General features: G+C 44.7%; 1 protein-coding gene across 1 annotated transcript in view; it reads left to right on the plus strand.

The window, feature by feature from the left end:
* Positions 1–19,597: 19,597 nt before the first annotated feature.
* Positions 19,598–27,213, plus strand: part of STK3 (serine/threonine kinase 3) — a 294,407-nt gene continuing 286,791 nt past the window's right edge. Inside the window, exon 1 of the mRNA XM_073550471.1 lies at positions 19,598–19,940. Within this exon, the coding sequence (XP_073406572.1) occupies positions 19,918–19,940 (23 nt within the window). The 5' untranslated portion in view covers positions 19,598–19,917. The remainder of the gene's footprint in view (positions 19,941–27,213) is intronic.

Here is a 27,213-nt window from a genome sequence, read left to right on the forward strand (position 1 = left end):
GGGGGCTGTATTATATTTATTATATTCTATGTGGGGTGAATGCATCATACTCTATGAGGGGGCTACGTTATACTATATGAGGAGGCTACATTGTATTCTACGGAGTGGCTACATTATACTATATAAGGGGCTGCATTATATTCTATGGGGGGCTGCATTATACTATAAAAGGGGGGCTGCATTATATTCTGTGGGGGTTACATTATATTGTATTGCGGGGCTGCATTATACTCTGTGGGGTGGCTGCATTATGCTCTATGGGGTGGCTGCATTATACTATATGTGCGCTGCATTATACTGTATAGAGGACTATGGGGAATACATTAAACTATATGAAGAACTATGTGGTGCATTATACTATGAGAAGTGAATTGAACTACATGGATGACTGGCAGTGTATTATACTATATGGAGCACTTTGAGGAGTGTACTATACTATATGGAGGACTGAGCAGTGTATTTTAATATATGGAGGAGTGTATTATATTATATGCAGGACTGAGTGTACTTTAATATATGGAGGGCTATGAGGAGTGTATTATACAATATGGAGGACTGAGGAGTGTATTATACTATATGGAGGACTATGAGGCACATTATATTATATGGAGGACTATGGGGTGTAAACTATAGATGTGTTGCTGATAACATGATAGTGTATGGGGACAGATTGATCCATTAGTGATCGTTCTGTCCCCATCATTCTTTCTCAGACGGTGGAAAGAGGCCGGGAAACAAGTGTTGAACGACTTCAATATTGTCGATCACACTTATTTAGAGTCCTGAACTCAGCGCATGGAAATATAATCGAGGAGGAGGTGTCGCATTGTATGTTAGAAACGCGTATATCTGCACAGAGATTGAAGCTTCAGAGACTGGGAGTTCTGTGGAAACTGTTTGGGTAAGAATACAAGGACAGAACAACGGAAAGGACACCATTGTAGGCATTTACTACAGGCCGCCTGTGCAAGCTGAAGATGTGGATGAACACTTTATGCATCAAATGGCCAAGTTCTCCAAAAAATATGACATAGTTGTCATGGGAGATTTCAACTATCCAGACATTTGTTGGGAATCTCTCTCAGGCAAAACTAACAGGTCAAGGAAATTCTTATCCTCTCTTGCTGACAACTTTATCTTCCAAAAGGTAGGGGAGAAAACAAGGGGAACTGCTACCTTGGATCTAATCCTTATAAACAGGGAGGAAATGGTTGAGGAGGTAAAAGTGGCTGGGACCCTAGGAGGTAGCGACCATGCTATTTTAGAATTTTGGATAACTAGAGGAGGAAGACCTGTGAAGACTCAGACGTCAAGGTTAGATTTCAGAAAGGCAGATTTTAAGGGATTCAGAAAGAGAATTGGAGGGATCCAATGGCTGGATATCCTTAAAGACAAAAATGTCCAGGACGGATGGGAAATCTTGAAAAATGAAATTCTCAAGGCACAATTGTTAACAATTCCGAAAAGAGGGAAGAATAGGAAGCATTTAAGGAAACCAGGATGGATGAACACAGAATTTAAGCACATGCTAAAAAGGAAGAAAAAATGTTTATAAAATGGAAAGAGGGAGGCATATCTAAAGAAGAATATAATGCTGTCTGCAGAACCTGCAGTGCACAAATCAGTTTATCTAAAGCTGACAATGAATTGAGGCTTGCAAGAGATGTCAAAAGCAATAATAAAGGATTTTGGGGATATGTCAAAAGTAAAAGAAAAGTCAAAGATGCTATAGGATTTTTACAGGATGAAAATGATGAAATGGTAAGACAGGATGTTAAGAAGGTCGAACTATAAAATTCCTATTTTGCATCTGTTTTCTCTCAGAAAGGAAATGTAACATCAACTGTTCTTCACTGTCTTATTAAGGGAATAGAAGAATCCAGGATATCTATAAACAGAAAGATAGTGAGGAAACACTTAGCTAACCTAAATGAATTCAAGTCTCCAGGTCCAGATAAATTACACCCCAGAGTACTGAAGGAGATAGCAGAAGAAATTTTTGAACCCCTCTCCATAATCTTTGAAAATGGAGAACAGGAGAAGTGCCAGAAGACTGGAGAAGAGCAAATGTTGTTCCTATCTTCAAAAAGGGGAAGAAGGTGGACCCAGGCAACTATAGGCCAGTGAGTCTGACTTCTATACCAGGAAAGATCTTTGAACAAATTATTAAACAACATGTATGTCAGTACCTGGGTGGAGTCCAGAAGAGCAAGACGGCATGCCCGGAAGAGAGACGCCATTAACAAGTGGTCAAGAAACCGGAAATTGTGGAGCGTTAGACTGTCGCAGCCATAATCCCAAGTTCACGCAGCTGCAGAGGATGACCGTCGCATCCGGCTGCAATTGCGGTAAGTTTGACACCGACCCTTGTCCCAGTCCCCGCATCTCCCCACAGCGGCGATAGCGAGAGAGGCTCGGTGGGTGAAGGAAGTTATAGAAGAAAAGAAAGAGTGGGAGCGCCAAATTTTTAAGGCACTAGAGCGGCCAGGAGGAGAAATCATGTCCGGCCGGATAACACATGGCCCCTACAGAAAACCAGAGGCACCCTTAAATAAATCAGTGTCCACAGTTGGGTCACGGGTGCAGGAGGCTCCAAGTTTGCTGATCCAGCCATTGCCGGAGGAACAGAGATGAGTCGACCTTCAGTGGGTCTTTGGGCCACAGTGCTGCCCACTATTCCGGCCGCAAGGATGAAAGCGGCCCTGCATTGACTAGTGAGGACCCCTTTAGGTGGAGTTGTGCCGGTTGCACTAAATGAGAGACTGTTCCGCGACTTCAGAAGGGCAGAGAGCTCTGGACGGCACCAGGAATGAGTTTCGGTGGTGACCCGAATGGTCACGGATAAAAGACTGTTTTTGTTTTCCCCCTTCCTCATCCAAGTTTCATTTGCACACGTTTGCACATCCCCTGCTGGATTACGGGACTGGAACCCTGAAAAGGTTAATCACCATGGACTGTGTGTGCGGTTGCTTTAAGGACTGTGTTGTTTTAACCCTACAACTCACCTGTATTTGCCCCAAATTTTACCTGTCTTAACCTTGAACTGTTCCTTGATAAAGCCGCCCATGTGTGTTTAAGGGCCCGTGATCTGAAAAAAGGAGGGAGGGGGAAAAAGCCTGTGCAGGAGGACCCGAGACCTGGGTGGAGCCAAGGTTATGGTTGACCCAGAAAAAGTTATCAGATAGAGACTGTCTTATTTTGTAAATGCTTTTTTTCTTAAAAAATGTGTTCTAACAGTTTTACATTGACAGGTGCCGCCATGGTCAGGGACGACCATATTTTTGGAGGGAGGAGTGGAAGGAGGTGGCGGGGTCCCTCATGTACCTTCTCTCTCCTAACGCTGTTCACCTGTGTCATGAGGCACCCTGATGTTTTATAAATGCTTTAGTATTGGATGCACTGTATTGTATTTGTCATGTACTGTAATGTGATGTATTGTGCTTTAGCTAAGGAATAGATTAGTAAGTAGTGTAGGACCATAAGGAGAGTATAGGACAGATACTTCCTGGTTCTGGCAGAGCCCGGGCAGGACATGCACCGTATTGAGGACAGAGGATTCCCTGGTCAGGGGGATGAAGCCGCAGGGACAGAGCAGGAAATGTTGTCTACTTTGCACCGTGTTCAGTAAAGTTATGCCATTGGAACAGAACTTTGGCTTGTGATGTGTTCTGAGATCTCATCCCCTGCAACAGAAGTGAACGTGTCCTTGAGGTAATTTACACTACCGCAGGACTGGAACATCACCTACCTTTTCATGTGCAAGGTGTCAGGTTGTTCACTGACTGTGACCTAGTGAACTCACCCACGACTACCACCTCGTGCCACCTTGTTACACATTAATGCCTCAGAGTCCACGCTGCTCACCCTTCATTCTAAACTACATCTTAGCGAATCCACCTCACCAGTGCAGTTCCTTTTTTATCTGCTTTTGTTCCCACTTCATTTTTGGCTCCAGACATTTTGTTAACCAAGGAGTCCCCATCTCAGGAGATTTGGATGTCAATGGCAGCCAATGGGCACACCCATTCTGCCTATTCATTCTTGTACCTTTCTCGAGAATATGTGAATGGAGAGGTGGCCACACAGGTGAAACTGGGGTGCCAGGATCCATTTTTTCCAAGAGCTCGATTCACAGTAAATGCTGCTAATATGCTCATAACAATATGTCTGCAATGAAGGGAGGGAGAAGGTGTGGGTGCCACAGGCGACAACGTTTCACTGACATTTGCATATTACATGTCTCCACACCATTTCCATTCAATAGTGATAGCTTCTAGGTTAGGCCTAGGATTAGATTTAGGGTAAGGCTAAAGTCTAGGGTTAGATTTAGGGTGAGGTTAAGGTCTAAGGTCAGATTTAGGGTAAGGCTAAGGTCTAGGATTAGCTATAGGGTAAGGCCAAGATCTAGGGTTAGAGTTGGGTAAGGCTAAGGTGAGATTTAAGGTAAGGCTAAGGTGTAGGGTTAGATTTACGGTAAGGCTAAGGTGTAGGGTTAGAGTTAGGGTAAGGCTAAGGTGTAGGGCTAGAGTTAGGGTAAGGCTAAGGTGTAGGGATAGAGTTAGGGTGAGGCTAAGGTGTAGGGATAGAGTTAGGGTGAGGCTAAGGTGTAGGGATAGAGTTAGGCCGGAGTCACACTGGCGAGGAATACGGGAGAGTGAGAGGCGCAAAAAGCACGCATTAGACACGGACAAATGATTTTCTATGGGGTCACTCGCACCAGGCGTATATTTCTCCTCAGTATCCTACGCTCCGTGCCACTCGCAGCATGCTGCGATCGTCAGCGTACTACGGCCGTAATACGCCAATGCAAGTCTATGGGTGCGCAAAAAATACGGATTACACACGGACCACACATGTGACTTGCGAGAAATACGCACTAGGTGTCTTTTAGCAAAGCCGGCAATTCAGTGCACGATACAGTAAACTCACACTGACAGGTTTAATAAAGAAACAAAAGAATAGATATAGACACATAGCATACATATATATATACAGTGGGGCAAAAAAGTATTTAGTCAGTCAGCAATAGTGCAAGTTCCACCACTTAAAAAGATGAGAGGCGTCTGTAATTTACATCATAGGTAGACCTCAACTATGGGAGACAAACTGAGAAAAAAAAATCCAGAAAATCACATTGTCTGTTTTTTTTTCATTTTATTTGCATATTATGGTGGAAAATAAGTATTTGGTCAGAAACAAGCAATCAAGATTTCTGGCTCTCACAGACCTGTAACTTCTTCTTTAAGAGTCTCCTCTTTCCTCCACTCATTACCTGTAGTAATGGCACCTGTTTAAACTTGTTATCAGTATAAAAAGACACCTGTGCACACCCTCAAACAGTCTGACTCCAAACTCCACTATGGTGAAGACCAAAGAGCTGTCAAAGGACACCAGAAACAAAATTGTAGCCCTGCACCATGCTGGGAAGACTGAATCTGCAATAGCCAACCAGCTTGGAGTGAAGAAATCAACTGTGGGAGCAATAATTAGAAAATGGAAGACATACAAGACCACTGATAATCTCCCTCGATCTGGTGCTCCATGCAAAATCCCACCCCGTGGGGTCAGAATGATCACAAGAACGGTGAGCAAAAATCCCAGAACCACGCGGGGGGGACCTAGTGAATGAACTGCAGAGAGCTGGGACCAATGTAACAAGGCCTACCATAAGTAACACACTACGCCACCATGGACTCAGATCCTGCAGTGCCAGACGTGTCCCACTGCTTAAGCCTGTACATGTCCGGGCCCGTCTGAAGTTTGCTAGAGAGCATTTGGATGATCCAGAGGAGTTTTGGGAGAATGTCCTATGGTCTGATGAAATCAAACTGGAACTGTTTGGTAGAAACACAACTTGTCGTGTTTGGAGGAAAAAGAATACTGAGTTGCATCCATCAAACACCATACCTACTGTAAAGCATGGTAGTGGAAACATCATGCTTTGGGGCTGTTTCTCTGCAAAGGGGCCAGGACGACTGATCCGGGTACATGAAAGAATGAATGGGGCCATGTATCGTGAGATTTTGAGTGCAAACCTCCTTCCATCAGCAAGGGCATTGAAGATGAAACGTGGCTGGGTCTTTCAACATTACAATGATCCAAAGCACACCACCAGGGCAACGAAGGAGTGGCTTCATAAGAAGCATTTCAAGGTCCTGGAGTGGCCTAGCCAGTCTCCAGATCTCAACCCTATAGAAAACCTTTGGAGGGAGTTGAAAGTCCGTGTTGCCAAGCGAAAAGCCAAAAACATCACTGCTCTAGAGGAGATCTGCATGGAGGAATGGGCCAACATACCAACAACAGTGTGTGGCAACCTTGTGAAGACTTACAGAAAACGTTTGACCTCTGTCATTGCCAACAAAGGATATATCACAAAGTATTGAGATGAAATTTTGTTTCTGACCAAATACTTATTTTCCACCATAATATGCAAATAAAATGAAAAAAAAACAGACAATGTGATTTTCTGGATTTTTTTTTCTCAGTTTGTCTCCCATAGTTGAGGTCTACCTATGATGTAAATTACAGACGCCTCTCATCTTTTTAAGTGGTGGAACTTGCACTATTGCTGACTGACTAAATACTTTTTTGCCCCACTGTATATATATGTATTCTATGTGTCTATATCTATTCTTTCGTTTCTGTTAGAAACCCTGTCATAGGGCTCCATTATATGTCCATTTTGCAAGGCGGCGAGAAAATCTCACCATACGGATTGCATACGGATGCTCACATGCGCAAAATACGCGACCACACCTTGATTACGGATGACATACGGAGCACTATTTAGGGGTCTGTCATCCGTATTACGCATGTAAAATACGGAGCGTATTTTGCGCAGGTTAGTGTGACTCCAGCCTTAGGGTGAGGCTAAGGTGTAGGGATAGAGTTAGGGTGAGGCTAAGGTGTAGGGATAGAGTTAGGGTGAGGCTAAGGTGTAGGGATAGAGTTAGGGTGAGGCTAAGGTGTAGGGATAGAGTTAGGGTGAGGCTAAGGTGTAGGGATAGAGTTAGGGTGAGGCTAAGGTGTAGGGATAGAGTTAGGGTGAGGCTAAGGTGTAGGGATAGAGTTAGGGTGAGGCTAAGGTGTAGGGCTAGAGTTAGGGTGAGGCTAAGGTGTAGGGCTAGTGTTAGGGTGAGGCTAAGGTGTAGGGCTAGAGTTAGGGTGAGGCTAAGGTGTAGGGCTAGAGTTAGGGTGAGGCTAAGGTGTAGGGCTAGAGTTAGGGTGAGGCTAAGGTGTAGGGATAGAGTTAGGGTGAGGCTAAGGTGTAGGGATAGAGTTAGAGTAAGGCTAAGGTGTAGGGATAGAGTTAGGGTGAGGCTAAGGTGTAGGGATAGAGTTAGGGTGAGGCTAAGGTGTAGGGATAGAGTTAGGGTAAGGCTAAGGTGTAGGGTTAGAGTTAGGGTAAGGTGTAGGGTTAGAGTTAGGCTAAGGTGTAGGGATAGAGTTAGGGTGAGGCTAAGGTGTAGGGATAGAGTTAGGGTGAGGCTAGGCTGAGTTCACATGTGGCGTTTTTTTCACGTTTCCGCGGCGGTTTTAACCGCGCGATTTTGCCGCGAAAACGCGAAAAATAAGCATCCCATGCATTCCTATGGGATTCCGCAATGCTGTGCTAATGCTGCGGTTTTTACCGCGGCGGAATCGCTTCGCGGTAAAAACCGCAGCATGCTCATTAATTTGCGGAATCGCGGCGATCCCGCACCCATAGGAATGCATTGTTCCGCTTATTTCCCGCATGTGGCTGTGCCCACCATGCGGAAAGTAAGCAGAACATTTGCGGATGGTACCCACTGTCTGGAGGAGAGGAGACTGTCCTCCAGGCTTTGGGTACCATATCCCTGTAAAAAATAGAATTTAAAAATAAAAAATATTGTTATTCTCACCCTCCGACGTCCCGCGCAGTTTTCCCGCTTTCGTTCCCAGTAATCCTTGGCGAAAATGCCCGCGATGGCGTCCGTTCTCGCGGGATCGCGAAGTCTCGCGGTCATTCACGCGATGTCATCGCGAATTACCGCGAGACGTCGCGATCCTGCGAGAACGGACGTCATCGCGGGCATTTTCGCAAAGGATTACTGGGAACGGCTGCGCGGGACGTCAGAAGGTAAGAATAACACTCATAAGAACTGAATGAGTTAAATGAATTCTGCTGAACTTTATCTTTTCTTCGAGGAGATGTCTCAGACATCTCCCTTGTGAACCAAGGTCAAATACTCCTGTTTTTTAGCCTATATGACTTTCTTTGTAGAAAACAAGTTGTGAAATCATTTTATACTGCGCATGACTGTAAATGTCTAAATTCTTTGCTATAAAAGATGGAAGCCTAACTGATAAGCCAGAGGCGTGCAGCAGGCATCCCGAGTTGTATTATACAGCTTGTGTCTGTGTTATTCTTCTCGACGGAGCAATCAATTAGAGACATATGGTGCCTTACACCCAAGAACATCGGTCCTTCAGATGAAAGAGATATCTGAGGGATCCCGACAGTTTTCTGGCGCCCGAAACAGGGACCTGATATAGGCACCTCTCCAAGACTACCCGATCTACAGACCACTCCAGTTACTGATGAAATTGTGAACAGCAGACCTAAACACCTGGCCAGGTAAGAGATCAATTTTTCTCTTCTCTGCTCTTCATAATGTATCATTATAACTAAGGTCCGTATAAAGGGGAATCTAGTAGAGGAGGGGGCCGTAAAATCAGGTCCATATAAGAACTCTGAGGAAATCGGGTGTGACACGCATATGTAATTTCTGCTCGAATGAGAGGTTACTGTAGGTTCTGTCTGTGCACAGCTATTTTTAGAAAAAGAGCTGATGCAAATCGAAATGGGAGAGGTCTGACATTACGGAATATAAGGCTGGGTGAACAGTTCATGCTGCAAAGCCCCGACGGACAAGTTCTCCACAATAGAAGATTCCGTGTTAGGAATCAGGGAGGTTGTTGAATGGCTACTTTGATTTGAAAGGTTGTGGAAAGTAGAAAAATAAGCTGCACAGTAGGTATGCGTTCAAAGAGTGGTGATATTGCCTAACTGGGTTATGTGACAGCGTCCTTTGGGGGAGGTCACCGCCTAAGCTTAAATCAACACCCTTTACGAATAAACCTTGTGACAGATAAGAGTGTGATCGAATGAGCACAGGACCGTGAAATGAGCCTGTGACAAGATATGACTGAAGAACCCCGATAGATGGATACTTTGTTTACAATCCTGTGTGTTGTGGGAGTGCTTCTGTTCGGATGTTACATAGCATATAAGTACACGAAACACGTAGTACAACGAGGAACAGACACCCCATTTAGCCTGTTAGCACCTTAGGAAGAAGGTAACGAGGTATAGTAGAGCCTAGTCTTGAGCTTACCCAATACACCACCTAAGGAAGGGAGGATTAACAGGAAGGAACAAGAGAAACAGGATAAAGAAATGGGGAACAGTCAGGGAAAGACACCTGAGGAGGGAAATTGGTTATGTGATATAATTGAAGATAGATATGGAAAAAGTGCAGCAAGAGACCTAGAAAAGGTATTAAAAAAATTCAAGGTAGAAGGGAAAGAGGCTTTGAATGAGGATAAATGGAAAGAAATAAAAGACACGAAGTCAGGAAAAATTGCAGATGCGGGATGGGGAGAACAGGTTGAAGCATGTTTAAAATGTTCACAAGTTGCTCAGAGGGAAAAGTGGGCATATAACGAGAAGACAGGGAAATGGATACGTCCAAAGAAGGTCAGAATGACAGATGACCCATTGGAGAAAATGCATGAGCCTCCACCCTATCCAACCCCTTTGTCAGTGCCACCACCAGTACCTATGGCTCCTGCCACAACTCCCAGTTCACCTCCACCACCGGCTAAGCTGTACCCAGAGACGCAAATAGCTGTTAAGCCACCTAGTGGCAGTGATGAACCTGGATGGGTCTGCAGTAATTGTGGTCAACAAAACCCCAATTGGAGGGAGAATTGTCTTGCCTGTGGTGCACCCCGATACCATGCGCCCAACCTATTAGCCCCTGTCAGATCACAAAGCAGACCCTTCAGGGAGATTACAGCACAGGGGGATTACGTCACTAGACATATAATTACTAATCATTACCAGCCTTGGACTGCAACTGAATGTATGGCTTTGTTGTCTAACGCCCCTGACCCGATTATCAATCCAGCCCGATTTGCTGCTTACTTAAGACAGGTGTTGATGGTACACAGAGGTACCTGGAATGACGGGGAAGATATGCTCAGATTAAAACTACCTCTGCCACTCCAACACGAGCTCTGGCAGGCTTTGACAATTAGAAAGCCAGCGGAGGATGCAGCAGACAACCCTCGCACACAGGCATCAGCAGGAATATTCCTAGAAGTCCTTGACACGTTCATGGGAGACAAACAGAGACAGCGAGGTTCACAGACAGCTGTTTCACAACAACCTGGACAAACAGTAGCTGATTTTTACCAGACATTAGAGATGGGATTTAGCAATGAGGGACTAGACCTTACCAACCCAAGGGTACAGAGACTGCTTGCTAAGTCCTTCATAGATGGGTTAACGCCAGAAATGAAATTGAAGTTGAAAAATTGTACTCCCGATTGGAGGTCAGCAGACAATGCCCATGGTCTAAAGCAGAGAGCCATGGGAATTGAGATGGACTTAAGGGAAAACAAAAGAGAAAAAGGGAAAGTGTTTCTTACACTAGATTTGGAAGACCCGGTAGGGAGACCAAGGAGAAAGACTTTTACTTGCCATTACTGTAAGAAACCTGGTCACTTTCAAAGAGATTGCCGAAAGAGAAAAGCAGATAGGGAACATCAATCTAGAAAGGAGGACACAACCGACTGACTAAATGCCACTAGAATGACACTCGATTCTAGGGAGCCAGTAATTAAAATTCAGGTGAATGGTAAAAAGGTACCCTTTCTATTAGATACTGGAGCAACCTCTTCGGTGGTTAATGACAAAGTAATAACTCCAGACCTCCTTTCAGAGTATTCGACTTTTGTCTCAGGATTCAGTGGACAATCTAGCCTAATTCCTTTTAGCAAACCTTTACCAGTTAAGATAGGACCTAAAATGTTCCTGAATAAATTTTTGTTTGTCAAAAGAGCACCAATTTGCCTATTGGGAGTAGATGTACTAAAGAAACTGCAGGCAGATATCAAATTTGCTGAAGATGGTACAGTACATCTTACTATCCCAGATGAGGATGAGGATGCTCTTGAGGCTTGCATGATAATTCAAGCTCTCGAGTCACAAAATCCTGATGACACCACATCACAACCATGGGACCCAGCCCTAGACAAATTACCTGATACCTTATGGGCAAAAGGGAATGCGGATATTGGCTTACTTCCCGTATCCCCAGTTGTGGTGGAGGTGCCCGCAGACACAAGGTTGCCACAGCTGCGGCAGTACCCTATCAGTGCCCAACAAGAGGCTGCTATTGAGGCACAAGTCACTGATCTTGTAAACAATGGAGCATTGGTGTCAATTAAATCACAAGCTAATACGCCATTGTTTCCTGTCAAAAAGAAAGGAGGACCAGGTGATGCCCCGAAATATCGCATGGTACATGATCTGAGAGAGATAAATAAGGTCCTTGTTCCTTTGACACCAGTAGTACCTAACCCACACACGCTATTGGCAAAAATCCCTAGTCAATCGAAATGTTTTTCAGTGATTGATTTGTCAAACGCATTTTTCTCAGTGCCCCTCCACAAAAGCTGTTGGCATCTGTTCGCTTTTACATTTAAGGGCAAACAATATGCCTGGACCAGACTACCGCAGGGCATGCAGCATTCACCCACATTGTACATGCAAGCATTGCAGTCTGTGTTGGCCGGCTGGCCACACCCACCTGATATTGTGCTCTTACAATATGTGGATGACCTGTTGCTTTGTGCACCTGATGAGGCTAACTGTAGAATCCATACACTTTCACTACTGATGTTTTTATCAGACAATGGATGTAAGGTCAACAGAGAAAAATTACAGTTTTGCCAACCAAAAGTCATATTCTTAGGACATTGTCTATCACATGGTACCCGACACTTAACCAATGACAGAATCACAATTGTACAACAAATGAAGGAACCGACAACCCATAAGCAGTTGAGAGCATTTTTGGGTTTAGTTTCGTCTTGCCGCCAATGGGTCATACATGCTAGTGAACACATGCAGCCACTGTATGATTGCATCAACACAATACCTTTCCAACTGACTGACATTGCATGAGTCTCATTTCAGTATCTGAAGAAGGCCATAGTGTCAGCCCCAGCATTAGGTATACCTAACTATGATATACCCTTTCAACTGATGGCCGCTGAAATTAGAGGGCATGCTACTGGCATTTTGACACAGAAACATGACAAAAAGAATAGACCCCTTGCATACTATTCTGCCAAATTAGACTCAGTAGCACAGGGAACACCATCCTGTGTCAGAGCAGTCTCTGCAATCGCATTGCTACTTGACAAAGTTTCTGATATTGTACTGGATAACCCACTAACTGTCTGTACCACACATGATATATACGGTATCCTGAATCAGGTTTCTGCTAAATATATTTCTATGGCAAGACAACTCAGATTGCAATGTGCCTTGCTTATGCCTCCTAATGTTACGTTTACCAAAACTCAGAATCTGAATCTGGCTACATTGTTGCCAATTGCAGATTCTGAAGGGGGGGATATAGATGAGAACACATTATCGCTTTCTTTTGAGTCCCCACACGAGGTTGAACATGATTGCATAGAACTGATGCAGCAAGAAGTTGTTGGCTTGCCCAATGTCACAGACACACCATTGTCAAATCCAGACTTTGTACTTTTTGTGGATGGCAGCAGATATGCCGATGAAAGTGGAAAATTCCACACAGGATATGCGGTAGTGTCACCACATGAGACTATTGTAGCAAAGGCACTTCCACCCCACATGTCCGCACAAGAGGCTGAGCTGACAGCTCTGAATGAGGCATTAAAACTTTCCAAAGGAAAAACAGCAAATATCTACACTGACTCGAGATATGCCTTTGGGATAGTACATGATTTTGGGGTCTTGTGGAGCACAAGGGGTTTCATGACAGCAGCAGGAACACCCATAAAACATGCCACACTGATCAGAGAAATCCTCGAGAATGTGGCCCAGACACAGGGGGTGGCCGTTATGAGGGTGCCAGCACACACCAGAAAAGACAACATGGAAGCAAAAGGCAACGAAAAAGCAGACCAGGCGGCGAACCAAGCTGCCTTGGGGACTCCAGAAAAAGTAAACATAGTGCACAAGGATGCATCAGAATTGTTTACAGACTTACAAAAGTTCCAAGAAGACTCCGCTCAGACGGACAAGGAAACTTGGGAAAAGATGGGAGCTGAGAAGACGAACGGAATATGGAAGAAAGATCAGAAGTACTGCTTGCCTAGGGTTTTGTACCCAAGGATGGCAGAAGTAGTTCATCTTCCAACTCACATGTCCGCCAATGGAATGACACGCCTAGTCACGAAGGTTTGGATTGCTCCTGGGTTTGGGAAGGTGGCGCAGCTACACTGTACCTCCTGTCCCATATGCCTAGCACACAATCCCGGACAGGTAGTGAAAACTCCACGGAAACACAGTCCTAGGCCGTTATATCCCTTCCAGAGACTACAGATCGACTACATTCAACTCCCCAGGAGTGGACCATATGAATATGTTCTGGTGTGTGTTGACATGTTCTCTGGATGGCCAGAGGCCTACCCGGTGAAAACGGCTACAGCTCGAGCCACTGCAAAGAAACTAGTGATGGAACTAGTACCACGATTCGGTGTCCCTGAAACAATTGAATCAGACAGAGGTACACACTTTACTGCTGAGGTAATGCAAAATGTAATGCAAATGATAGGTGTAGAACAAGCATTTCATACACCCTACCACCCACAGAGTTCAGGGAAGGTAGAAAGAATGAACGGGACACTAAAATTAAAAATACAGAAAACCATGGAGCAGACCCATAGACCATGGCCAGAGTGTCTCCCATTAGCATTATTCTCAGTAAGGTACACACCCACGGGGAAAACTAAACTGTCACCCTTCGAGATACTGTTTGGAAGACCACCGAACACAGGGTTGTACTACCCACAGGTCTTAACACTCAATGTGGATAATTTGACAAGTTATGTAATCCAGTTGCAAAAGCATTTAACTCAAATGCATTCTCTAGTTTTCTCTTCCATTCCAGATCCAGATAGTGTGGAAGGAACTCACTGTCTACAACCTGGTGATTACGTATTTGTCAAGAAACACTCCAGAAAGACCCTTGAACCCCGATACCAAGGATCTTACCAAGTACTCCTAACAACGCCTACTTCTGTTAAGTTGGAAGGACGACCAACCTGGATCCACGCATCGCATTGCAAACTAGCCACAGGAGTTAACAAAGCATAAGAGTGCATAATGTTTTGGTTTGGTTTTGTTGCATTATCTGTAATAATGGTAGCTGCGTGGGACAGTCTAAATTCTCCAATGTCCTTGAATAATAAGTTTATACAACATCATGAAAAATTACTGAATGATTGGTCAAATGACACTCAGTCTCCAGCAGATTGCTGGATCTGCACACATTCACCAGTATCAGCCACTAGTATTCCGTTCCTTGTTATTCCTGTGCCACCAGAGGAATTATTTGCCTGGACCAGTTGTTCTGATACACTTGCTAATAATGCCACAAATAATGTGAAGTTATGGAACACAACTGTTGGAATACCTATTGTGGGATGGGTAGGATACCCTTGGTGGCAGGGTAACCTTTCAGGAAGTAATACACACCTTCAATATCTGGCATATAAAGGGGGGGCTTGGGTACCCAGGAAAAGGACTAGGTTAACCTACTTGGGGCAAGTTCCAACGTATGGTTTACTAGTTAGCTTTGATGTAACTTCTCATTCTACTGATGCCTTCAAACCAATGTTGCTAGAAAGAAAGTTACATAATATGTCATGGGAGTACTCCAATTTATTTCCCCAGGGCACTAACGAAAATTGTATTAATATTCCTGGTAATATGCCTTGTAACGAGTCCTCGGAATATAAGAAGGGAACCTCCCCTTGTGGAAACCCTGATGCAGGTTATTGTAGTCCTTTAGGACAATTTTCACCTTGGTGCATGCTCCAGAATGTATCTGCGTTCATAGATTTAGTTCATAGACTGGTACAACATTCAGCCCTATGGGACCTACCTAGTGACATGTACTGGGTATGTGGAGACAATGCATATAAATGGTTGCCAGTAGGGGTAAAAGGTGCTTGTACTCTGGGTCGTTTGACTCCAGCTACCTTTGTTATTCCGAATGACCAGTTGAATACTCAGGGTATACCTAAACACACATTGTACAAAAGAGCTGCTGACAATACACCTCGCCTCTCTGGGAGACCACATATAGTGCAGATGAGTGTGGCTAATAAAATTGTCAGCTCTATTTTTATTTATCCTATGATTACTCAAATGTGGGATAAATTAGTCAGGGCTACAGATTACTTAGATGACCAAATATGGGATATATTGGATATATTGAACACCACTGTTGCTGTCCAAAATCAGCTTATCATAGTCACTAATCAGCATACCATAGTACTAGATTATTTAACTGCAGCGCAAGGAGGTATGTGTCAAGTCATCGGACCCGCTTGCTGTCATTATATAGATCCCAACAGTAGTTTAAAGTTAAGATCAAAAATAGAGGATGTTCAAAGACTTAGAGATCAGTACGATAAAGACAATAATCGTACTAAGGACAGTTGGTGGTCAGACACCTTCTCTTTTCTTAATCCAGCTAATTGGTTTAAGGGTATTGGAGGCTGGATAGCTGGGATTATACTAAGTTTATTACGTATTGCTGTTTGTCTCCTTGTAATATATGTGCTACTGAAACTTGTTTTTTGGTGTATCTCTATATGCAAGAAAAGATGCAGAAATAGATAAGGAAGTTTGACTGTAAACAACAAGAATTGAACTATTATTCCTTTAAATCCTAGGTTGACATCTCATTTCTGGCATGAAGGAGCGTACTCTTGCAATGATGGACGTGGCTTCAGTATCTGGGGGATGGAGAAGGTAGAAGACCTGTCTCCCTTGGGCAACCCGTCGGCCAGGGATAGTACCTGGTGAACGAGCCACTATCCGCTGTTGTTGCAGGATCCAGTGTTCCAGATTGTGGAAAATGAAGATGTCAAAGGGGGGAATGATAAGAACTGAATGAGTTAAATGAATTCTGCTGAACTTTATCTTTTCTTCGAGGAGATGTCTCAGACATCTCCCTTGTGAACCAAGGTCAAATACTCCTTTTTTTAGCCTATATGACTTTCTTTGTAGAAAACAAGTTGTGAAATCATTTTATACTGCGCATGACTGTAAATGTCTAAATTCTTTGCTATAAAAGATGGAAGCCTAACTGATAAGCCAGAGGCGCGCAGCAGGCATCCCGAGTTGTATTATACAGCTTGTGTCTGTGTTATTCTTCTCAATGGAGCAATCAATTAGAGACATATGGTGCCTTACACCCAAGAACATCGGTCCTTCAGATGAAAGAGATATCTGAGGGATCCCGACAAACACCGTTTTTTTATTTTTTTTTACATACTATCTTTTACTACTGATGCCGCATAGGCAGCCTCAGTAGTAAAAAGTTGGTCACACTTGTCAAACACTGTGTTTGACGAGTGTGACCAACCTGTCAATCAGTTCTCCAAGCGATGCTACAGATCGCTTGGAAAACGCTAGCATTCTGCAAGCTAATTACGCTTGCAAAGTGCTAGTTTTTCCGCGGGAAAATCGCGGGAATTTAAAATGCGATTTTCCCGCGGACTGGAATTCCGGAATTCTCGCGGTAATTTCCACGAGAGTTCCGGTACGTGTGCACATAGCCTTAAGGTGAGGGTAAGGTGTAGGGATAGCGTTAGGGTGAGGCTAAGGTGTAGGGATAGAGTTAGGGTGAGGCTAAGGTGTAGGGATAGAGTTAGGGTGAGGCTAAGGTGTAGGGCTAGAGTTAGGGTGAGGCTAAGGTGTAGGGATAGAGTTAGGGTGAGGCTAAGGTGTAGGGCTAGAGTTAGGGTGAGGCTAAGGTGTAGGGCTAGAGTTAGGGTGAGGCTAAGGTGTAGGGTTAGAGTTATGGTAAGGTGTAGGGTTAGAGTTAGGGTAAGGCTAAGGTGTAGGGATAGAGTTAGGGTAAGGCTAAGGTGTAGGGTTAGAGTTAGAGTAAGGCTAAGGTGTAGGGTTAGAGTTAGGGTAAGGTGTAGGGTTAGAGTTAGAGTAAGGGTAAGGTGTAGGGTTAGAGTTAGGGTAAGGTGTAGGGTTAGGGTGAGGCTAAGGTGTAGGGATAGAGTTAGGGTGAGGCTAAGGTGTGGGGATAGAGTTAGGGTGAGGCTAAGGTGTAGGGATAGAGTTAGGGTGAGGCTAAGGTATAGGGCTAGATTTAGGGTGAGGCTAAGGTGTAGGGCTAGAGTTAGGGTGAGGCTAAGGTGTAGGGCTAGAGTTAGGGTGAGGCTAGTTAGGGTGAGGCTAAGGTGTAGGGATAGAGTTAGGGTGAGGCTAAGGTGTAGGGACAGAGTTAGGGTGAGGCTAAGGTGTAGGGACAGAGTTAGGGTGAGGCTAAGGTGTAGGGTTAGAGTTAGGGTGAGGCTAAGGGTTAGAGTTAGGGTGAGGCTAAGGTGTAGGGTTAGAGTTAGGGTAAGGCTAATGTGTAGGGTTAGAGTTAGGGTAAGGTGTAGGGTTAGAGTTAGGGTAAGGCTAAGGTGTAGGGTTAGAGTTAGAGTAAGGCTAAGGTGTAGGGTTAGAGTTAGGGTAAGGTGTAGGGTTAGAGTTAGGGTAAGGTGTAGGGTTAGGGTGAGGCTAAGGTGTAGGGATAGAGTTAGGGTGAGGCTAAGGTGTAGGGATAGAGTTAGGGTGAGGCTAAGGTGTAGGGATAGAGTTAGGGTGAGGCTAAGGTGTAGGGCTAGAGTTAGGGTGAGGCTAAGGTGTAGGGCTAGAGTTAGGGTGAGGCTAAGGTGTAGGGTTAGAGTTAGGGTGAGGCTAAGGTGTAGGGATAGAGTTAGGGTGAGGCTAAGGTGTAGGGTTAGAGTTAGGGTGAGGCTAAGGTGTAGGGTTAGAGTTAGGGTGAGGCTAAGGTGTAGGGATAGAGTTAGGGTGAGGCTAAGGTGTAGGGATAGAGTTAGGGTGAGGCTAAGGTGTAGGGTTAGAGTTAGGGTGAGGCTAAGGTGTAGGGTTAGAGTTAGGGTGAGGGTAAGGTGTAGGGATAGAGTTAGGGTGAGGCTAAGGTGTAGGGTTAGAGTTAGGGTGAGGCTAAGGTGTAGGGTTAGAGTTAGGGTAAGGTGTAGGGCTAGAGTTAGGGTAAGGTGTAGGGTTAGAGTTAGGGTGAGGCTAAGGTGTTGGGATAGAGTTAGGGTGAGGCTAAGGTGTAGGGTTAGAGTTAGGGTGAGGCTAAGGTGTAGGGTTAGAGTTAGGGTGAGGCTAAGGTGTAGGGTTAGAGTTAGGGTGAGGCTAAGGTGTAGGGTTAGAGTTAGGGTGAGGCTAAGGTGTAGGGCTAGAGTTAGGGTGAGGCTAAGGTGTAGGGCTAGAGTTAGGGTGAGGCTAAGGTGTAGGGATAGAGTTAGGGTGAGGCTAAGGTGTAGGGATAGAGTTAGGGTGAGGCTAAGGTGTAGGGCTAGAGTTAGGGTGAGGCTAAGGTGTAGGGCTAGAGTTAGGGTGAGGCTAAGGTGTAGGGTTAGAGTTAGGGTGAGGCTAAGGTGTAGGGATAGAGTTAGGGTGAGGCTAAGGTGTAGGGTTAGAGTTAGGGTGAGGCTAAGGTGTAGGGATAGAGTTAGGGTGAGGCTAAGGTGTAGGGATAGAGTTAGGGTGAGGCTAAGGTGTAGGGATAGAGTTAGGGTGAGGCTAAGGTGTAGGGTTAGAGTTAGGGTGAGGCTAAGGTGTAGGGTTAGAGTTAGGGTGAGGGTAAGGTGTAGGGATAGAGTTAGGGTGAGGCTAAGGTGTAGGGTTAGAGTTAGGGTGAGGCTAAGGTGTTGGGATAGAGTTAGGGTGAGGCTAAGGTGTAGGGTTAGAGTTAGGGTGAGGCTAAGGTGTAGGGTTAGAGTTAGGGTGAGGCTAAGGTGTAGGGTTAGAGTTAGGGTGAGGCTAAGGTGTAGGGTTAGAGTTAGGGTGAGGCTAAGGTCTAAGGGTAGGTTGAGGTGAAGGAATAGATTTGGAATTAAGGTTCGGCTTACGGTTACAGTTAGGATAAGATTCAGGCTAAGGTCTATAGTTAGATTAAGAATTATATTACTGTAAACATAAAACAAAAATTCAATTTTTTTTATCCAAAAAAAACTAGTTGGTCAAGGAGAAAACTCTAATTTCATCAGTATCTTCCTCAGATGTGCTGCTTGAGGTATAAACGATTCTGTAATGGACTGGTGGAAGGAACCGAGAGCGCTACCGGCAGCGTCCAGGCCGCTCTGCCCCGGCTCCTCCGCGTCACACGTCTCCGCTCACCACCTCAGCCTGTGACTGCACACCGCGCCATCACTGATCACTCTAATGACAAATTCTAGCCTGGGCTGGACTAATATCCTAAACCCCGCCTCTTTCACGGCTGTGCCCCGCCTCTTTCCCCCAGCATGCTCTGTGTTACCATGTCGCTTCCGGCTCTCTGTGCATCAATAGTACAGAAGTAACCTGCTAGCTAGCGTCACCCAACGTGATAGGAACCCCAACTAATCAGAAGACGGCGTTGTGACCGATGTGGCCACTCCGTGCCTGCTGTCTTTCTGAGGGGGCGGAGTCTTAGTGGCGGCGCCTGGTTGGGTTGCAGTGCATTGAGGAGGGATGTGTGTGAGGCACAACATGGAAGTTGTGCCGAGTTAGTGGCGGCTCCGGAACCATTCTTCTCACTGTGGAGTTTGGAGCGGACGGTGTCAGCGGATAGAGACAACATGGAGCAGCCTGCGCCCAAGAGGTGAGCCTGGCGGGAATGTGCCCTCATGTGAGGGGTGGACCCTGGGCGACATAGAGCGGGCCAGACCTGTCACCTCCAGGTGTCACATCCCAGCCTGTCAGCTGCCTCTACTCATAGGGCCGTCACGTGGCCTGCAGATTAACCCCTTCCTGGTTGGTGCACTTTGTAGTGTTCCATGTACTAAAACTAGATAAAATTGGCCATATGACCCCACATATAGAATAATATTTTCCCTTTTGGTAATTTTAGGGGACCTGAACCTGCGATTGCTTGTACAGTGCACTGTTTTATAGGCCCCCAGCTGCCATGACGGTGACATCCTCACCCAGCAATCATGTTGTGGGATGTTGGGAGGTTAAACTGCTGTAAACGGAGCGGACACCGATCACAGCAGGAAAACTGAGGCCACACGCAGTATTTGGTCAGTATCTTACATCAGTATCTGTAGCCAAAGTCCAAGAGTGGAACAATCAGAGGAGAAGTAGAGACACGTCACCACTTCTGGATTTATCACCCACTCCTGGTCTTGGCTACAAATATTGATGTAAAATACTGACCATGTCAGAGTGGCCTGAGGTGCCGCCATTAGCCATGTATAGAACGGGCTCCCCTCCAGATCCCCCTCCATACATTTTTGGTGAATTTTGTAAAGTGCAGAGTCCCCTCCCCCTGGCACTCGGGGTCAGAGCACTTGCTCGTGTACTGTGTTGGATGTGTCCGCACTTATACGTGGCATCGCTCCCACACACCAGCCCAGCAGATCTGCGTACATGATTCCTCCGGGGTCTTATGGAAACAGGAGACACCACTTATACGTTGAGCAAGCAAACAGGCACAGGGATCACGCGTTAGGGCCATGGATCGTCTGAAACTGCACAGATGGGAATTGCAGGAAATCAGCGTGATTTTCAAATTATCAATGGCCAATGGGTAACGCGCATAATATTGTCATGTCTGTCGCTACTTGGCAAGGGGTGTAATGTGTGACCCCAGCATTGTTTTGTTTTTTGGTTGATAATACACATCTCCTCTGGCCATGGATGACACACTGAATCTCTATACGCTCGTGCAGGTGTAAGATAGCAAAAGTTGTTTTTGTTCTTCTTTTTGGAAACAGTCTCCAGCACCTCAACCTTCTGCATAACATATTACACTGGAGCATGGACGCTCAATTCCTGTTTTTACAGTTTTTTTGGGGGTAAAGGAGGATGATTGCAGACATGGTATAACTGGTAATAGCAAAATGGCAGGGCTTCCCTACTTGTGTTAAGGAAATCTGTCACCAGGTTTTTGGCACTAAATCTGCCAGCCGCATAATGTAGATAAAGAGACCCTGATTCCAGAGATGTTTCACTAATTGGCTGCTTGCTGTAGTTTTGATAAGATCACTGTTTTATCAGCAGGAGATTATCATTAGCGGACTAGTAATCCTGCTGCCATGTAGTCCTCCATAATCTCTACCTATGCACGGTGTACACAGAAAGCTGCCAATTAGGGTAAGTGCACACATTGCGGATTGTGCTGCGGATGTGGAAAAATCCGCAGGTCAAAAGACCTGCAGTTTGACACCTGTACAGTGGAGCATGTGTAAAACTGCTGCAGATTCCTCACAAAGAAGTGACATGCTGCGGATTTAAAACCGCAGCAAATCCGCACGGAAAAATCTGCAGCATGTGCAGTGCACAGCGGTTTTCATTTTCCATAGAAAATAAAGGTACAACGCAGCAGAAACTGCTGCGAATCCGCAGGGCCAAATCCGCAGCAGAATCCGCAACGTGTGCATACACCCTTAGTGGTGGGGGCTGGGTTATACAGAGCTCATCATTGAGAGCACTGGTGGATCTGCAGCAGAGAAATCAGTGATTTTACCAAATAACAACAAGCAGCCCAGTAAGTGACACATCGCGGGGATCCGAGTCTTTGCCCCTACATTATTCTGCTCTCTGTTAGGGCATCAAAAACCCATTATAATTTCCACTTAAAGCCTAAAAACAGTCTAAGATCTTTGCTAATTTAAGATGGCTGAAAGTGAGGATTGCGGCTATGGGATATTGGACTGTTCTGTCGGGAGATAAGCAGCTGCCCATGAACCCCTTGTCTCTCATACTGTGTTGAAATAAACATGTACATCTAGCTGTTCCAAGTGTGCGTTTTTGGGGAGGGGGAAATACTATCTTGTGGCCCATGATGGGCCAGAGCTTCCTATTTCAGTTCCTGCTGGCTTAGATAGTTTTTTTTGCAGTCCAGCAGTGTTGTGTAATTGTTGCAGTTCATTCAGCAAGAAATTGTGCAAGGCAGGACTTCTCTGGTGCTTTCTATTCACTTCTATGGAGTGAAGGAAGAAAACCTTTATACGGTAATTCCCATGACTCTCCCTATTAACAGATTAGCCAGTCCAGAGGCAGTGTGACTTGAAGGCAGCACTGCCGACCCCTCACAAGATTGGCGTGGAGAAGCCAACGATTTCTATGCAAATACATGTTAAAAGGTTGTGCGCTTTTTGCACAAACGCTTTTTGCGGGAGTACTTTCTGGACATGAGAGTTGATCACATGTTGTCCCTTTCCAAGAAGCTCCATTAATCATCTGTGATCTGTGTGGTGACCTAGCAGCAAGTGTTCAGTTCCTCTGCAGTTCCTCCACAGGAGACATGAAGCATTACATACTGGCCAGTTAAATCAGAGGGTCCGTTGTATAATGCCGGGGGAGAGATGCCTTTGGTTGCTTTGTTGTAGCTGATAGTGTTTGGTGATCCACCCTTAGGTTAAAGGGAATCTGTCACCTCATTATGGTCTATGTAAATGATTTTGGTCCGGTCCGATGGGTGGTGTTTTCCTCCACCCCTCTTTGGACGCTGTCAGCAATATTTTTGGGAATTTCTGTAGTTGTCCTCCATATTACGCATGTGCGCATTGCAATCTTGACTCGCGCACGCGCAGTATGCTGTGCCCAACTGCGGGCAAAGCCGAAAAGCCTTACCCGCAGTTGGACAAAGCATACTGTGCGTGCGCGAGTCAAGATTGCAATGCGCATGCGTGTAATATGGAGGACAACTACAGAAATTCCCAGAAATATTGCGGACAGAGGCCAAAGTTTGCATAGACCGCCAAAATGAGGTGACAGATTCCCTTTAAGACGACGGAAAAAGAAGCGGGAAGGCATATGATTCTGCTCAGAAGAAAATGTAGTATTACCGTATATGGCGGCCATTCATAAATGTCTATCCATGTAAAATATGGCTACTGAGCCATTCTGACAGAGCAGTTCTTTCTCCCTTGTAAAGGTTGGGAATCCCTCTTTTATTATGAAAACTTTTACTTTTAAAGCCGGTTTGCAATGACTTTTCAATCTGTGTGTTATCTGCACAAAAAGTCCACGGACCAATGTAAGTGAATGTGTTGGTTCAGATGAGCGCGTTCCTAGCATACACTATTCTGATTCGGTTTTTGGATGATAATCACCCTTAGAGCGTAATGGGTGGATAAAAAAAGTACTCAGCATGAACAGTTGTGTTCTTTGATTAAATAGGAAACTTAGTTGGGACTTTTTTAATTGGGAATGTGAAAGCAGGTGTCAAATACAGACATATGGATGTGAAAAATGGACTTGCGAAATGCCATACGGATGTAATAATCATCCATTATTTCTGCACTAAAAATAGGTAATTTATCATACAGTCGTCTGTGCCCAGCATAAAACTAGACATTGATAGTTTGGCTGATGGCTGCCTCTTCTGAGTCCCCGTACATAAGAATCGGCCTTGTGTTCTCAATGGGAGAACCACTGCTAGGCTCCCCTGCTAGTCTTCTCTCCGCTCTTCTCTCCCCCAACATACTCTGTCAGGGCGCCTTCCATACCAATTAGTAAATGGTCAGTCGCTGTAGGTCAAACTGAGGATTGTCGTTCTAGGACCAGCTCCTTACCTATAGAAGCTGCCTTGATGACATCTCACCACTGGCACCTCTCAGGATAAGCTGCTAGCCTATTCTCTGCAAGGAAAGTAATCTGTCTTTACATCCTCTTTCTTTGCTTTTGAAACAAGGGCTGTCTCTCTGTGACGACCATAAAGAGCACATTGATGTCTCAATGATCACTAGGTGATTTGGTTACAGCCAGAGATCGGCGAACCCAAACAGCAAAGTTTGGCGATCGTGCTGGACAGTCACTGTTAGGGCCTGAAGTCTGGAGAAAGTCTATGGCGGAGGGGAGCAAGAGAGCGTTTTTTTTTTTTTTTTTAGCAGTCCGGGTAGCCATTATTTTTAATGGGGTTTGGGTTCTGGTACCTGAACTGAATTTTTTAAACAGCTTGAGTCAGGTGCCAGAACCCGAACTTCCACCGGTCCGCCCATCCCGAGTTACAGCCAATTACATTGGTCGATAATGTTCCCATAATGAGTCAAGGGTCGATTGTTTGATTCCATTTATATGGTGCTGTCACTGTCAGCATGAGCGGACGAGCAAACGTCCACGTGATCTCAAAGCGGTTCATTATTGTCGGCAGCATTTCCTCTGTTGACGTGATACGAGCTGCCGACAAGAAGGATTTTCTTTTCCTTAAGATGCAATGAGACCACAAGCCTTTGTTGTGTTGGAGGGCATGTTTACATGGAGCAATTATCAGAAACAAACTTTGGCACTAACTCTTGTTTGGCCAATCAGCACACACTGGTCCGTCAAGGGGGAAAAATAGTTGTATGGTGACACACGCCATGGTTTTCTCTTTTTCTTTTTATGCAGTACAAATTTTTTTTCTGTAACCACTAAACTATATGTAAAGAAAAACTGTATAAGCTTAGTGTCTCTGTAACCGTACTGACCTGAGGAATCTTACTGCCAGGTAATTTTTATTGGATCACGAATGTCGTAAAAACAAATTCCTTGTGAATTTTTTTTTTTTTTAATTTGCTCAGCATGTCGCAGCACTTGGAAAAGTATGAATGGTAAGAAAGAAAGTTGTTCAAAATTTGAACCCCCCCCCCCCCCCCCAATCTTGTGGCTCTTGAAAGAAGGGTATGAAAGATCGAAAGCATAAAAAAGAAAAATGGGTTCTGTTAGCCGATATGTTCCCTAGGTGTTGAGGATGTCTGGAGGCCCTCCGCTGCTGAGGATTTATATCCACAAAGAGCAGAGTTGATTGCAATCTGTCAGTAATGACTCCGGACACACTGTGCATTCGTTCAGTGTCATGGCCGCCATGGCGTCATTGTTACCATGAAGACGCGAGAGTACGACCTTCACTACAACCGCACACGCCATCACTGTTTGTCATGTGTTCCCTTATCTCCCTCTAGTATATCGCACAAGGGAAAATTATCTCCCCACTAGCAGCAAATGAAGGTGCAGACACATGGATGCTCCCTAGATATCTTGAATGCGTGCTATTTCAATGACATTTCTAAGACTAATCACTGACATGTCAGGGGGTGCGATACATCTAGGCTGGACAAAAAAAATGTGCCAAATTGCAAACCAATGTAAGGGGTGGCTTTGCCTTCAGCGCACCATGCATTGTGTAGTCGTGGGCTTCATCCATCTCTGTCAGTGCCATACAGTGCGCGGCGCGCCTCCTGCATCATTGTTTGCACCGTCTGCTGTGAGAATGTCAGAAATGTAATGCATGGAGCACGGAAAGCCAAAATCCATTCCAGCAACAGAGAATGATTATAAAACACAAGTAACCACTGGAAAAGGCAGCTTTTTGTGGTTACACATGTGTAAGGCTGGGTACACACTTGCGTTATTTTGCGCATTTTTTTCGTGCAAAAAAAGTGTTTTTTCCCTATTCTTAACATGGGTGCGTATACACCTGCGTTTGTACGCGTTTGTATGCGCATGCTTTTTTTGTAGTGTGCGCTCGGGCGCAGAAAATGCTCTCTGTTGCATTTTTTGAGCATCCGACTTGCCCCCCAAAAACACATGCAATGCGTTTTTTTTTCACCCAACCACCCATTATAGTCTATGGGTGCGCTGACGTGCGCATGGTAATGCGCACGTCAGCGCAAAAAAACGCGCAAAAAACGCACAAACGCATGATGCATTTTTTATGTGCCTTTGCACTGCGCACGGTGCGTAGCGCAAAAAAACGCAAGTGTGAAAGTAGCCTAAGGCACCATATACAATAAATTAAGCCTACCCTTTCTTTCCACAACAGAGGATTTCAAACGACCAATTGTTTGTTCCATTAAATCAGCCACCACCATAGAGAGAGAGGTCGCCCAGCTTATGTTTGCTTCACAGCTATCTAAGGTGTATGTCCAACTACGCAAAAAAATATATAATTTTATCAGTGTGGCGGAACCAATTTTCATCCATTTAGGTCCTTATAACCGTTTTTCTATCAGTGTTTTAAACGTTTCTCATATGTAAAAAAATAAAAAATAAAAACTAGGCTTATACTATTTATTAAACCGTAAAACATACAAGGCTCATGAGATGGACCTATTCATTTGAAACTGTGTCAAATTGAATCAAAACTTCTCTGTCCTTTGCTGACAATCTGTCCACAAAAAACATGGCTATGTGAGCATGCCCATAGACTATAATGGAAAACGGACACCGGATCATCTTGGATCCATAATTCGTATTTCCTCCCACAGCAGCCATGATGTAGGCTGCATTTTTTTTTTTTAATATATATATATATTTTTTTTTTTAATTTTAAAAAGGTGAATGTTACAGCTTTGTGTGTCACTTAGTAATATGGATGTTTCTTCCATGCTGACCAGGCTATCACTTGTACGGCCCTTCTCTGGTTGCCTTTGCTTTTGTCCATAGACCTGTGCTTGTTTACTTGTGTGTCATGATATTTCCTGCAGACATCCTTGGACTTTATGTAACTTTGTATTTTCCAGCCACTGATTTTGATATTTTTCATGATGTCAGATGAGGAAGAACAGAAATAACACAATAGTATAAAAAAACAAAAAAACCCCAACAAAAGTCATTGTAATTGTGCAACTAAATGACTGATTTTTTAAATGTTGCTCAGTCTTGGGCTGACCGCTGCCATCTTTGCCCTGTCCATTGACCAGCGGTGAACATTCTCACAATCACTCGCTCAATTGACTATCGGCCTGTGGATTAGTGCCTTTACTTGAGGTTTAGAAAGATTGTCTGCCTTTTGGGGACTTTTCATTTCTTTCTTGATTGCATGTATTCAGGGTTAAAGTTCATTTTTGCCATTGAGTTCCCTTAAAAAGTTTGCACTGTTTGTTTTTCACATCCTCTCTTTTTCAATTTTGATGTAGCCTGTAGTTGTGTATCATCTGAGAAAA

This window comes from Dendrobates tinctorius, unplaced genomic scaffold (assembly GCF_039654945.1).
Source record: "Dendrobates tinctorius isolate UK_male_01 unplaced genomic scaffold, ASM3965494v1 ptg000165l, whole genome shotgun sequence".
Taxonomy (NCBI): Eukaryota; Metazoa; Chordata; class Amphibia; order Anura; family Dendrobatidae; genus Dendrobates; species Dendrobates tinctorius.